Source organism: Lampris incognitus, chromosome 10 (genome assembly GCF_029633865.1).
Source record: "Lampris incognitus isolate fLamInc1 chromosome 10, fLamInc1.hap2, whole genome shotgun sequence".
Taxonomy (NCBI): Eukaryota; Metazoa; Chordata; class Actinopteri; order Lampriformes; family Lampridae; genus Lampris; species Lampris incognitus.
Window position 1 is genome coordinate 52,286,208 of NC_079220.1, and position 13,902 is coordinate 52,300,109.

Consider the following 13,902-nt stretch of genomic DNA (forward strand, 5'->3'; position numbering starts at 1 on the left):
GATAAATCTAGCAAACTGAGGATCCAGCAGATGAGCACAGATGAGCCTGTCATTCTCCTCTCCATCTGTCACTTTCGCTGTGGCAAGGCGATAGCGGCAGGCTGCAGCAGGTTATTACTTCTCAGTCTCGAGTGTATCTGCAAAGGTGTATCATTCAGCTGCTAAAGTCATTGGATGAATCATCACTAGCAGGAGTAACAATGATGTTCCTCATCAGGTGAGAAGTGACTAGATAGGATACTGAGATTTCAGCATGACTCAATTGATTTTTTTTTAGGTTTTTTTTATTATTTTTTAGTTCTTTGAAGCATGTCTCGACACTTTTTAAATTTTAATGAGCGCGTTCAAGCGATCAGCCTGCGGGAGAGAGAATCAGCGTGCCGCTGCACTTTTACTCTAGCTAGTCAGAGCTGCCTTTTCGGCTCAGCCGTATCCTTTCCATTTCAGCTTATGCTCTGTCTTGTTGCTGAATAGGCCCCTGGAAGAGACGAAAGTGCTTGACTTCAGCTATTGGCAATTAATGCCTCTTACCATTCATTAAAACTTGTTGCTTTGGTTTTGCATGCTGGGAGTTTAAACGGTTCAACTGAAGGGTCTGGCTGCCAATTCCTCAAGCCTTAACTTCCAGCAGATCTCCCGTTATCACACTCCCTTTTCAAGTTTTTGATCCGGGCACTGTCGATTCAGCTCCGGGTCGGAGCTCTCTCCAGCCTCGCAACTCGAAAGCCCTGGACCCCAACTTAGGGATGTGTGTGGGTGCGGCTGCCATGCTTCTGAAATCTTTTGTTGGCAGTCACACACAGGCAAACATGCTAGCAGCTTCACATGCAGGACCTTCGCGTAGACGCGTGATTTGGACTTTAGGCCTCATTAGTGCTCTTGTGTGTTCACGTTGTGTGTGTGTAGTGTGTGCTTGTTTGCTTTTGTCTGCCCTAGGTCTTTTCCTAAATTGGCCGGCCCTCCATTAGAATGCTTCCTTCTGCAGAACAAAAGCCCTCTTTCGCGCCTTTATCATTCCTCCATTGCTGTTGTAGAATTAAAACAAGCTACCTTAGTTGGTATTAGAAAGTAAGTTGTGTGTGTGTGTGTGTGTGTGTGTGTGTGTGTGTGTGTGTGTGTGTGTGTGTGTGTGTGTTCGCGCATCATCTGCTTTAGTATGGCAGGCCGTTTTATCATTTATGCGTTTTAAGGCACTAATCACTAAAAATTGGACATTAGAGCTAATTTATTAAACACTAGTTGCTATTCTGTCACTATTTGCTATTGTAAAGCCACCACTTGCTAAAAACTAGATACTAGTTCTATTAGAATAAACACTTGTTACTAATTTGATTATGACTAGTCTGTCTTTTACTAGTGACAATTTAATAACACTAGTTCTACTTTAGTTACTAGTATCTAATTTAAAGCCACTAGTCACTATTATATTTTATCAAATTGAGCTCGACGAGGCATCGCATATTAGATGTCAGCTTTTCATTAAATACTGTTCACTATTTTAATAGCAGCAGTTGTTAATCAGGCGGCACAGTGGCGCAGTTGTTAGCGCGGTCGCCTCACAGCAAGAAGGTCCTGGTTTCGAGCCCCGGGGTAGTCCAACCTTGGGGGTCGTGCTGGGTCGTCCTCCGTGCGGAGTTTGCATGTTCTCCCCGAGTCTGTGTGGGTTTCCTCCGGGAGCTCCAGTTTCCTCCCACAGTCCAAAGACATGTAGGTCAGGTGAATTGGTTGTACTAAATTGTCACTAGGTGTGTGTGTGTGTGTGTGTGTGTGTGTGTGTGTGTGTGTGTGTGTGGGCCCTGTGATGGACTGGCGGCCTGTTCAGGGTGTCTCCCCGCCTGCCGCCCAATTACTGCTGGAATAGGCTCCAGCATCCCTGCAACCCTGACAGCAGGATAAGCAGTTCAGATAATGGATGGATGGATGGATAGTTGTTAATCAAACTACTGGTCATTTTATATGTTAGTTACTAGTAACTATTCATCAGTGACTAGTTGCGATTCTAATTGTCACTTGTCACAATTACATTGTTACTGGTTGCAATTCACTTTTGACAAGTAGCTTTTTAATGAGATCTAGCTTCTATTCCAAATAAAAATATCAACAGTTGTGTTTTTACTCGGCATTTTTTTAACATTAGTGAATTAATATGACTAGTCACAACTATTGTCACATTTTCAAATTAGACTCATCAAAATGAAAAATTGAATAGCAAGTGTCAAACTGAAAAGCTAATATTAACTTATGAAAATCTGCTGGGCTTTATTCAAAATCAGCTAGTAACAGTGGGACAGTCCCTAGTAATTGTTGGAATAGCAACTACTATTAATAAATATTTACTAGTGACATATATACACTACCGTTCAAAAGTTTGGGATCACCCAAACAATTTCGTGTTTTCCATGAAAAGTCACACTTATTCACCACCATATGTTGTGAAATGAATAGAAAATAGAGTCAAGACATTGACAAGGTTAGAAATAATGATTTTTATTTGAAATAAGATTTTTTTTACATCAAACTTTGCTTTCGTTAAAGAATCCTCCATTTGCAGCAATTACAGCATTGCAGACCTTTGGCATTCTAGCTGTTAATTTGTTGAGGTAATCTGGAGAAATTGCACCCCACGCTTCCAGAAGCAGCTCCCACAAGTTGGATTGGTTGGATGGGCACTTCTTTGAGCAGATTGAGTTTCTGGCGCATCACATTTGTGGGGTCAATTAAACGCTCAAAATGGCCAGAAAAAGAGAACTTTCATCTGAAACTCGACAGTCTATTCTTGTTCTTAGAAATGAAGGCTATTCCATGCGAGAAATTGCTAAGAAATTGAAGATGTCCTACACCGGTGTGTACTACTCCCTTCAGAGGACAGCACAAACAGGCTCTAACAGGTACTATTTAATGAAGATGCCAGTTGGGGACCTGTGAGGCGTCTGTTTCTCAAACTAGAGACTCTAATGTACTTATCTTCTTGCTCAGTTGTGCAACGCGGCCTCCCACTTCTTTTTCTACTCTGGTTAGAGCCTGTTTGTGATAAATGATAAAACGGCTTGTCATAGATTTAGTTGTAAGCTCCCTGGTTTGTTTTATTTTATTTCATTTTTATTTTTTTTCACAGGGCTTCCACAGTTAGTTTTAGGTCTATATTAGGACCATGGTTTACTTGAATTGCTACTGGATCCATACACTGGAATAAAGCAAGCTAGCACTGCAACATTATAGCATTTTTGTGAGTGATTTTTTTTAATCATGTGAAAAAAATAAGATGAATAGGGTCAATTATACCACACAGTCAATAATGTAAAATATACACATTTACTGTGAAAGTGAAGTGCCGATTTAAGTGTTGAGTATTTTCTGGTGCTTTCCTTGATGGGATTCCTAGGAAGCGGTCAAAATAAACCGCTGCAGATAGTCTACTGACAACGTATCACAACAGCGCCTCATTTGTGCTCTTATTCACTCTCTCCTGGAGGCTGACAGTATCCTTTTTTTAAGGGCCGATGGCAATTCTGATGTTATGCTTTTTTTTTCTTGCTTTTTTTTTAAAGGCTGGTGTTTCCCAACCCAGTCCCCAAGTTCCCCCTGCCCTGCAAATTTTCATTGCATAGGTGGGCCTGTTGTACCTGTTCAACCAATCATTCATTTATTCATTCATTCATTCATCATCAGCCACTTCTCGGGTCGGGTCGTGGTGGCAGCAAGCTAAGTAGGGCACTCCAGACGTCCCTCTCCCCAGCAACACCCTCCAGCTCCTCCTGGGGGATCCCCAAGGCGTTCCCAGGCTAGATTGGACATGTAGTCCCTCCAGTTGGTTGAACCAACCAATCAGCACTTAATTCTGTCAGATTTGATACGCATGATGTGATGAAGTGCTGTGACATGACTGGTTTAGTAACTAGAAGCAGGCCAACCGATTCAGGGTTAAAAAAAAAACATCTGCAGGACAAGGAGTACTTGAGTACTGGGTTGGGGAGACGTATGTAAAGAACAAAGGCCATGTTTTGTAGATTATTAGATGTGGATAATCGGAAGCCAACTTTTTATTTTAAGGCCATGATATGAAGCGATATTTTTGCGAAGAAAACCAAATCATGGAGGGGGTTCGAAAAATTGCAGCTGGTGTCAGTTGTGCTGTGTCGATGCCCTGCGTATATTGCTGGTCACGCCAGAGGCGAAACAGAAAATTGGAAGTGTGCGCAGCACATCGTCACATCGCCTCATCTATTTTGAAGGTTTTCTGGAGGAATTCACAAGCGCAAGTACCAGAAATGGACTCGATGCCAAAATCCCTACTTACAGAGTGGTTTGCAGGTTGGAGACCCCAGTGAATCAGTGTGTAGGAAAAGGATGTAGAAACTAGATTTTCATGTAGTAGCGTAGTCTATATATGACAGACATGATGTTAGAGCTATCCTTGAGAAATCTGTCCGCAACCATTGTTGCATGTTTATTTCATCACAATGACAGTTGGGAAAGAAATTTTTGTCTTTTATCAAAGAACTTTCAAACAACCGATTTACCCTTTTCTGCGGCCGCCATCCCTCCTCTTGTTTATCGAGGGCTCGAACTGGAAACTGGGTGCGTGTGAGATCTAGCATCACGCGATTAACGAGTACTCGGACGTTAACGTGGAGACTTGAGAACTGATATAACTGCTCGAGAACTCGAATGCTCGAGTGCTCTGCAACCCCTAGTGTTGCAGAAATACGAAATGGGGAAATGGTTCCTGTGCTGACATGTTTACTCTTATTGAAAATAGCTGCCATTCACTTTCAGGAAACAGGAATAAAGTATAAACAGTATGGGTTGCTGGCACAGTTTTAATGTGTCCTCAAGAGAAACAGAAATCACATCAGATATCCAGCCAAAATATTTGGCATTTTACTCATTTATCCAGATACAGAATATGCTACTTGCGATTTTTGGCTAAACATTTTCCATGGCCAAACGTTCAGAACATAATTATGCCATTCATCTACATCAATTTGTAATGATGTTGCCCTTTTGTAGATGTTTAAAAATAGTCATTTGCAACTGCGGTGGTTAAGAATGTTAACAGTTCTAAAAAAAAACAACAAATACTCGCCTTAAAACTTCAGTACAAGTATCCAGATTATGCATGATTTAGTAAAGATTATTCTTAAAATCTTGAAAAAAAACTGATTTCAACCCCCCCCCCCCCCAATATTTAGATATAATGACACATATCAAGAGTCAGGTTTTATGTTGTGTAGCTGTTGTGTGCCTGAAAATGGTGTGGAAAGAAACAAGCCTGTTTGAAGGGGAGCAGGGTCCACCAGTGTCCCATGACTGATCAATAAGTAGAACAGAATATTTTCTCCGTAGTCTTAACGGTTTGGATTTTGCATATCTGCTTGCAGGTCGCTTAACTGGTTCTTTTTATTTATTTAATAAGGCATGAACATATTTGCATTTATCCTTTCATGCCTCTTTCCAGACACTTGTGCACCAGTCGCTATATGTAAAGAATCATGAATATATTTTAGGGCCAGACTGTTTCAGGATTTCTCAATGGTGGTGACCTCAGGTGCAGCAGCAAACGCGTATGTGTTGGAAGCACCTCCAGCAGGATAAAAGATTGAAATGCGATGCAGTGTCTCTGTTGGACACACAATCAATATTACTCTACAACAGTGTTGTGATGTAGTTCGCTGAAGTTTTATTTACAATCAGATTGTCTGCTTAAACTTGGGTCCAAGGATGCTGTTTTTAAGCTGGACTGCAACAGCAGGGCGAAGAAAACCAGTTGCATGAAGTCTATAACTTGCTGCCTCCTATATCAAACTATATCACAACAGTGTCGTACTATAATATTGATCATCTGTCCAACAGAGTCACTACTTCATCATCGTGATAACTTTGACTCGCCTTAATAGAGTTCACCGATGCCGCGGTAACTGCTGATAGATTTCACGTGTTGAACTCACTGGCTTTGACTTCGGAGAGTATGGTACAGGGTTTCTGCAGGTCCTTAATGGTCTTAAATTCCATTATCTGAATTGTGGTCCTGAAACCTTCTTAAATTGTCTTAAATATGATTTTAATGGGTCTTAAAAATTGACTGGATGATGAAATTCCTTCTATCATGTTGCGTAATGTGATGCAAATAATAGTTTTAGTTTTTTTTTTTTTTCCCTCCTTGACCGGCAAACAGAACCACATCTTGGCTACCTGGTCAGAATTTATTTGAGCACACCTAGCTAGCATGTCACCAGCATACCATCTACCATCTGATGGATAGGCTACTTGATTTCTTAAGCCGACTTCAGTCTGTGCTACGGCCAACTAGCCATGGGCAAGTGTAACTTCGAGACTCAATTGGAGAACAGCATGCTCAGTACAAGGTTGAAGTCAATTTGAGAGAAATGAGTGTGAAGCCCGCTGCTGCATTTCCAAAAAAATGCTCAAATGAGGCACATTTGGAATAAATTATATTATAGATTAATTATATCATATTATATTAGTATGATACAATTATGTTAGATTGCAGTGATTGATAAATATGTAAATAAATTCATATACTGTGACTCATATACTTTGACTTTGACTCGTTTTCATACATACCCATATTCCTTCATATCATTCATACTTGTACCAGTGTTGCTGTGAAATAGGTTTTAAGCACGTTCTGTTGCGCCCCCCCCCACCTCCCGTTGTTACTTTACAAAAGCATAATCCAACCCATTCTGCTGTACTGTTCCCTCTGTTTCTATACCACGCTGACCATCTCCAACAAAAACAATCTTACCAGGATCCACACATGCTGCCTCCAAGATCATCCACCCCCTTACACCCAACTTCTCAGACATGAACGACAGAGCCATCACACGCCTTGCACTCACAACAGTGAATTACACCCATCACCCCCTCAGTTCATATCTCACACTACTGCCATCAGGCAGCAGATACAGCACTGAAATGGAGAGGCACTCGCTTTGGCAGAAGTTTTGTCCCTTCTGCCATAGCAGCACTAAACAAACTGCCTTGCTGACCTTGCATAGAGCCAGATTTCTCTGTGGGTGTGAGTGACTCTTATGTGTTTATGTGTCTGTATGTAGTATATCTGCATGTTGCGGTGCGGTTATCTATATGTTTCTGTGCATGTACTGGCTGTGAAAACAAATTTCCTGCAGGACAATAAAGACGATATTTATACATGTCTAGATTGTATTCCAAGTGCTATTAAAAAGGCATTCAAAAAGTGTTAAATACAATTTGATGAAACCTGCAGAAATCCTGTTGGTAGGGAAGGGTGTGATCAGCTAGAAATCATGTCTTGCCAGAAAGTTTAAAAACTTCACAACACACAGTATACGTAGGCCTATGCTTTCACCACATTTTCTTAAGTTTATTGGCACTTATTGGTGGGAAATTTAACCCAAACAAATATATCTGTAAGAGACAAAGCCGATTTTATCTGTGCGCCGATACGTCGGCTGGGCCCTAATAGGATCTAAGTATAGTGGATTTTTTTTCTAAGCACATTAGTGCAGGTTGCAAGGAACTGTGATATTCTATTTTTATCAAAGGGGGAAGAGTCTCTTCTCAATAAATCAGATGCGTGGATATGAGAAACAAATACATCGATGTAAACAGCCCTTCACGAGGCCCTGCCCAGCTCTTTGCAACAACGCATCTCCTCCGCCACAGCAAATGCTGTTGACTCTATAGAATTCACTCCAGGAGCACAGAGAGGAGGCAGGGGCAATATCCTCAGCCACTGTCACAGGGAGAGTGTGAGATGGAACTGCATGTAGATCCGTCTCACACTCTGCCCTACACGGATCGGCATGTAGATCCATGTATTAATGGATGTACATGCAGATGCTCTTCTTTACCTGCTTAGTGAAGTATTAAGTCGCACCATATACAGAGTGAAAGATGACATGAAACTCTGATTGCGAGCCAGAGCTAAATTCAAAGATGTAGCTACCGCATGATATGTGCCTTAGCCCCTTGAGCCTAAATGAGAGCATTTCTACTGGGTTTTCATTTGGCAGATAACTTGGTGGGGCGTTATAATTGATTACTGTCCGTGGAAAAGTACTGATTGTGATGGGCCAAAAAGCATGTAATATCTTGGTGTCTACTGACAGGTCAATTGTTAGTTAAACTCCCATTGGGAACTTTGTTTTATGTATGATGACAACGGGAATTTGACACCTGGACAGTGGTCTTAAAATTTCACGACTGAAAAACGATGCTTTTGCTTTTCCTCACTTGGCAGTTAATAGCATTCTCTGTCAGAGACGCTTGTTATTTTTCAAAGGATCATGTCTAATCCTTCTGTCTCCATGTGTCTTTCTGGCAGATCTCGTGTCTCTATTTGACCTGGAAAATGACCTCCCAGATGAGCTGATCCCGAATGGAGACCTCGGCCTGATGGGTATGTCCTCCAATGGTGGCCCTGGAGGAGGAGGTGGTGGAGGAGGGGGACCTGGCTTAAATTCTGTTGTCCCTGATGCAGCTGCCAAACACAAGCAGCTCTCAGAGCTCTTGAGACCAGGCAGCACCTCCATCTTGGGAGGGGGTCTCAACTCAGCCAGCTCCCAACAGGGAGGTATGGTGGGAGGCCAGCTTGGTGCTGTGCTCGGCAAAAGCCCATTGGGGCAGGGATCACCCAACCACCCATCTTCCCAGGCCCAGAAAGGAGGTGGCTCGGGTCAGGGCAACAGCAGTGCAGGCATTGGCTTCAACCAGGCAATGCTAAACAGTGGGCAGAGCCACGGGGTCTTGGGCCAGCCCCAGCCAGGACAGGTGATGAATGGAGCTCTCGGACAGGCGGGTCGGGGAAGACCTGGGCCAGGCATGCAATACCAGGGACAGGGCATGCAGGGGGCACAGGTGGGTGCAGGGGCCACTGTCGGCGGCAGTGTTCTGGCAGAGACACTCACCCAGGGAGGGCCACAGATGGGAGCACACAATGCTATAAATGCCCAGCAGGCTGGAAACCTAAATAAGGTGAGTTTACCACATCCATCCATCCATCCATTATCCAAACCGTTCATCCTGCTCTCAGGGTCGTGGGGATGCTGGAGCCCATCCCAGCAGTCATTGGGCAGCACACCCTGTACAGGCTGCCAGTCCATCACAATGTTTTAAATATCAGGGTTGTGGGTGTCTCCAAAGGAATTTTCTCTGTACAGCAACTCCCTACAGTTGCTGTCAGTCACAGTTAGACATGGTAGAGAATTGAACCACTGACATTCAAATGAAAAACAGGCATCTGGATGGCTAACTAATTTAAAAACTAATTTAAAAACAAAGGAATGGGGGATGAAATGGAAGCAGACATAATTGGTAGTGTTTGTGCATGCCCAAAAACATGTGCAATGAGGGGGTCTGGGGGCTGTGGGGGCATTTTCCTGGCATGGTTTGGGTCCACTTGTCAGTGCAAATTGATACAGAATTCTTATGAGTGATCACCTTTATCCTATGATGCAACATTTTTATACAAATAAAATCTGATTGATTGATTGCTTGATTGGTTGATTGATCCTGATGGGAGTGGTCTCTTCCAGAATAACAATACCCCCAAGGCATGAGGGGGTCACTGAATGGTTTGAGTATGAAAATGACTCGGTAGAATAGACTTAGTTTCATTTTAGGCCTGTTTAAAGCTTATATTTTGCTACAGCACAATTGCCAGCAGAAGGGTTGTTGTTCAGTCGGTTAAATTCAGAAAAATAGAGAATTTGCCTGTTTCAATACATTTTTGTGGTGAGTGCGGTTTGGTTGCACATGTCTTGAATCATCCTAATTGGCTTGAGGCAGGTTTAATGTGGCTGCACCCCAACAAAATCTCAAACCACACACTGGGAGAGAGCTAAAGGCGGCGGGGACATGGACCCGCAAAACTCTCACCCCAACAAGAGACGTCTGTTTTTTTTTTTAATCCCCCCCCCCTCTTTTTTTTCTGAATTGTACTTGGCCAATTACCCCGCTCTTCCGAGCCGTCCCAGTCGCTGCTCCACCCCCTCTGCCAATCTGGGGAGGGCTGCAGACTACCACATGCTTCCTCCAATACATGTGTAGTCGCCAGCTGCTTCTTTTCACCCGACAGTAAGGAGTTTCGCCAGGGGGACAAAGAGGTCTGTTTTTAAGTCTTTTATATAGTTTAAACATGGGGAGTATTTTAAACATCCTCTTTGTACTTTTAATAAATGGGCTGTTGTGCTGTCATTTGCCATCTGTGCATGTGTCTGTGTTGGGCATCCCCAGCTATGGCTGAGGTTTGCCACAATTATATTTATTTATTTATAAAAGTAATGATCGCAAAGATTCTCACTTAAATTCCTTGAAGTAACTTTTGCTGAACAAAGTGACACAATGATGATTCAGTCCATCAGCCACTAATGAAAGCCCTTCCATTTGCAGTAGTATGGAGAAATACAAACATGAGTCTGTGGTGACATTCCTGCCAAATGTCTTAAGTGTCGCACAGGTAGTGACATGTTTTACCTTACCACACAATGATTGGTCCACAAGAGAGGATTGGTGGAACAAATGCTTTGTTTTCTGGTGTGATGGTAGACAAACTAGTAAGTGGTTTCAAAATTACTCATAAGCCAAAGAAGAATGCAATTTGAGTCTTTGAGATTGATAGCTAAAGTCTACACATAACAATAAGATATAAAAAAAACTCAATTTACTTAGTGTTTGAGTACAGCGATTTATAATTATCATATTAGCCTAGACAGATGTGATATCAATAAGCGATTTCCACTGTAGTTAAAGGTCCACTAAGCCGTTTCTATAGGAAAATAGCTTAGTGGACCTAAGCACTGGCTGGATTGACTACAAGAAGTCCTACGACTCAATGCCCCACACGAGGATACTAGAGTGCTTGGCACTTAACAAAGCCAACAGGACACTGATAACCTTCCTCAAGAACTCAGTGCCGCTGTGGGAAAGCAAACCCAGAGGCCAACTCCAAGGCCATTGCACAAGTGACCATCAAGTGCAGCATTATACCAAGATGATGCGCTGTCCCCATTGCTGTTCTGCATAGGCCTGAACCCCCTTAGTCAGATCACCACAAAGAGTGGATATGGGTACAAGTTAAGAAGTGGGGTAACAATCAGTCACCTCCTCTACATGGTTGACACAAGCTGGATAACATCAAGCCATGTGCCAAGAGTGAACTAGACGCTGATCCACCTCACCACAACATACTGTGATGGAATCGGGATGTCATTCAGACTGGATAAGTGTAGCTGAATGGTGACAAAAGAGGGATGGTGTTCAGGACTGAAGTGGTGGAGCTACCAGAAGGTAGGATTGCAGACATACAGGACAGTTACAAGTACCTGGGTATTGCACAGGGCAATGGGAGCCATAATGAGAAAGCAAGGTCACAGCCAAATACCCCCAGAGAGTAAGGCAGATCCTGAGAAGCAAGCTCAATAGTAGGAATAAGATCCAAGCCATCAACTTATTTGCCCTACTAGTCGTCAGATACCAGCTCGGATAACAAGTTGGCCACAAGAGTAAATAGGGGCCACAGTTGTCAAGACACGAAAACTCCTCACAATGGACGAAGGATTCCACCTGTAGTCCAGCACTCTTAGACTGTATTAGCAGCAAAAAGATGGGGCCCGAGAATCGGTGAGTATCAAGAGCCCCACTATTCAGGATGAAACGAGGGAACATCTAAGAGTATATCAGGAAGATGGGCCCCAGGACAAACTGAGGGTGATGAGGAAGAAGAGACATCATGAAAGACCAAGCCCTTCAGATAGAGGGAGTGGCTGGCTTCAAGAAAACCTACAGTGGCTAGAAAAGGCTGATCTGAAGGACAGCACAGGGGGCTGTGATGTGGCAGCACAGGAGCAGGCATTCAACACCAGATCCACAGAGACGGGTTTATCACAGCAGGCAGGCTCCAAGGTGCAAGCTGTGCAAAGATGCCCCTGAGACACTCTAGCACATAGTGGCAGGGTATAAGATGTAGGGCGGGACAGCATACACTGAGAAGAATTAAAACAAGTTGCCGGGATAGTGTACAGGAACATCTGTGTCCAATATGGACCAGAAGTCCCCCAGATGGGAAACGCCATCAAAGGTGTCTGAGAACAGCAGAGTTGAGGTCCTGTGGGATTCAGGTTCCAAATGGACAAGCAGGTGCTCGCTGACCAACCAGGCATAGTGGTGATTGACAAAGAACAGAAGAGAGCAGTAGTGATAGATGTGGCAATCCCAGCTGACGGCAACATCAGAAAGAAGGAGCATGAAAAGACAGAAGTACTAAGGGCCGAAGGAAGAACTGGGACAAACGTGGAAGGCGAAGTCCAAAGTGATCACTGTGGTAATAGGAGCACTAGAGGCTGTGACCCCCAAACTGGAGATTGGCTTTAACAGATTCCAGGAGCAACATCTGAAGGGTCTGTCCAAAATGCTATCAAATTGTTTATTTAAACCAGTATGAATATTACCTAATCTATATAAAAATTAGGCCATCGAATAACACATCAATTACAAATCATTCATCTCACTCCAAGAGACAGTGCGTTCTCGTTTCTCACTCTAGCACCAACCATGGCGCAGAGAGAGAGGGAGGGCAGGTCTATGGTCTTTAAATGGAGTTTTACAGTAGAGGATATTATTTTATTTTTTTATTTTGTAATGTATAGGTATATGGATCTTTTAAAAGACATGTTTACATTGGAATAAGTATACCTATACAAGTAGTTGTGTCTTCCATTATATTGGTTTGCCCTCTTATGGACATAATGCGCAAAAATATATTCAGTATGGGTTTTTTTTTGGCAGGGGGGTTTAGAAGAAATAATCAAATGTCATTTTTGGCCAATTTTGACAGACCTTTTATATATATATATATATATATATATATATATATATATAAAATGTGGCTATACAGATGGGTGACAAGTTCAAGGACAAACCGACATAATGTCCTAGTAAGGTGTTGGACCACCATCAGCCTCCAGAACAGCTTCAGTGCTCCTTGTCATAGATTCTACAAGTCTCTGAACTCTACTGGAGGGATGGAGCACCATTCTTCCAAAAGATATTCCCTTATTTGGTGTGTTGATGGTGGTGATGGATAGCGTTCTCTAGCACGTTGGTCCAAAGTCTCCCATAGGTGTTCAATTGGGTTGAGATCTGGTGACTGCGAAGGCCATTCGCGATGGGATTTACATCATTTTCATACTCGTCAAACCATTTGGTGACCCCTTGTGCCCTGTGAATGTGGGCATTGTTATCCTGGAAAAGACCACTCCCATCAGCATAGAAATGTTTCTTCATAGGATAAAGACGATCACTCAGAATAACTTTGTATTGATTTGCAGTGGCCCTTCCCTCTAAGGGGGTAATTACGCAGACCAAAACCATGCCAGGAAAATGCCCCCCACAACATTACAAAGTTCCCAGATCCCCTCGCTGTAGGGGTCAAACATTCAGGTTTTTCCTCTAATTTGTCATCTGTGTGTGTGTGTTTGTGCGTTTGTACTCGAGCAGTTACATCAGTTCTCAAGTTTCGAAGTTAACGTCGAGTACTCGTTAGTTGCGTATGCTAGACCTCACACGGCGCACGCACTAAGTTTCCAGTTCGCGTGCTTTGTTTGGTAAACAAGAGGAAGGATGGTCGACTAGGACAAATCAAGCTGCTATCTAAACACAATAAGATGGCAAACTTTCTATCTTGGGCTACCGTAGAATGTAAGAGTAATATCAAAATATCATCGGTATCGAATCCCCGTGTTACCTCCGGCTTGGTCGGGCGTCCCTACAGACACAATTGGCCGTGTCTGCGGCTGGGAAGCTGGATGTGGGTATGTGTCCTGGTCACTGCACTCGCGCCTCCTCTGGTCAGTCGGGGCACCTGTTTGGGGGGGGGGGGTAATAGCGTGATCCTCC

The 13,902-nt window shown here is 43.2% G+C and overlaps 1 protein-coding gene across 5 annotated transcripts in view; it reads left to right on the forward strand.

The window, feature by feature from the left end:
* crebbpb (CREB binding protein b) overlaps window positions 1-13,902 on the forward strand; it is an 81,661-nt gene that overhangs the window by 26,123 nt on the left and 41,636 nt on the right. For all 5 annotated transcript variants that reach the window (XM_056288804.1, XM_056288806.1, XM_056288805.1 and 2 more), the window contains exon 2: window positions 8,333-8,982. In XM_056288804.1, coding sequence (XP_056144779.1) covers window positions 8,333-8,982 — 650 coding nt within the window. The remainder of the gene's footprint in view (window positions 1-8,332; window positions 8,983-13,902) is intronic.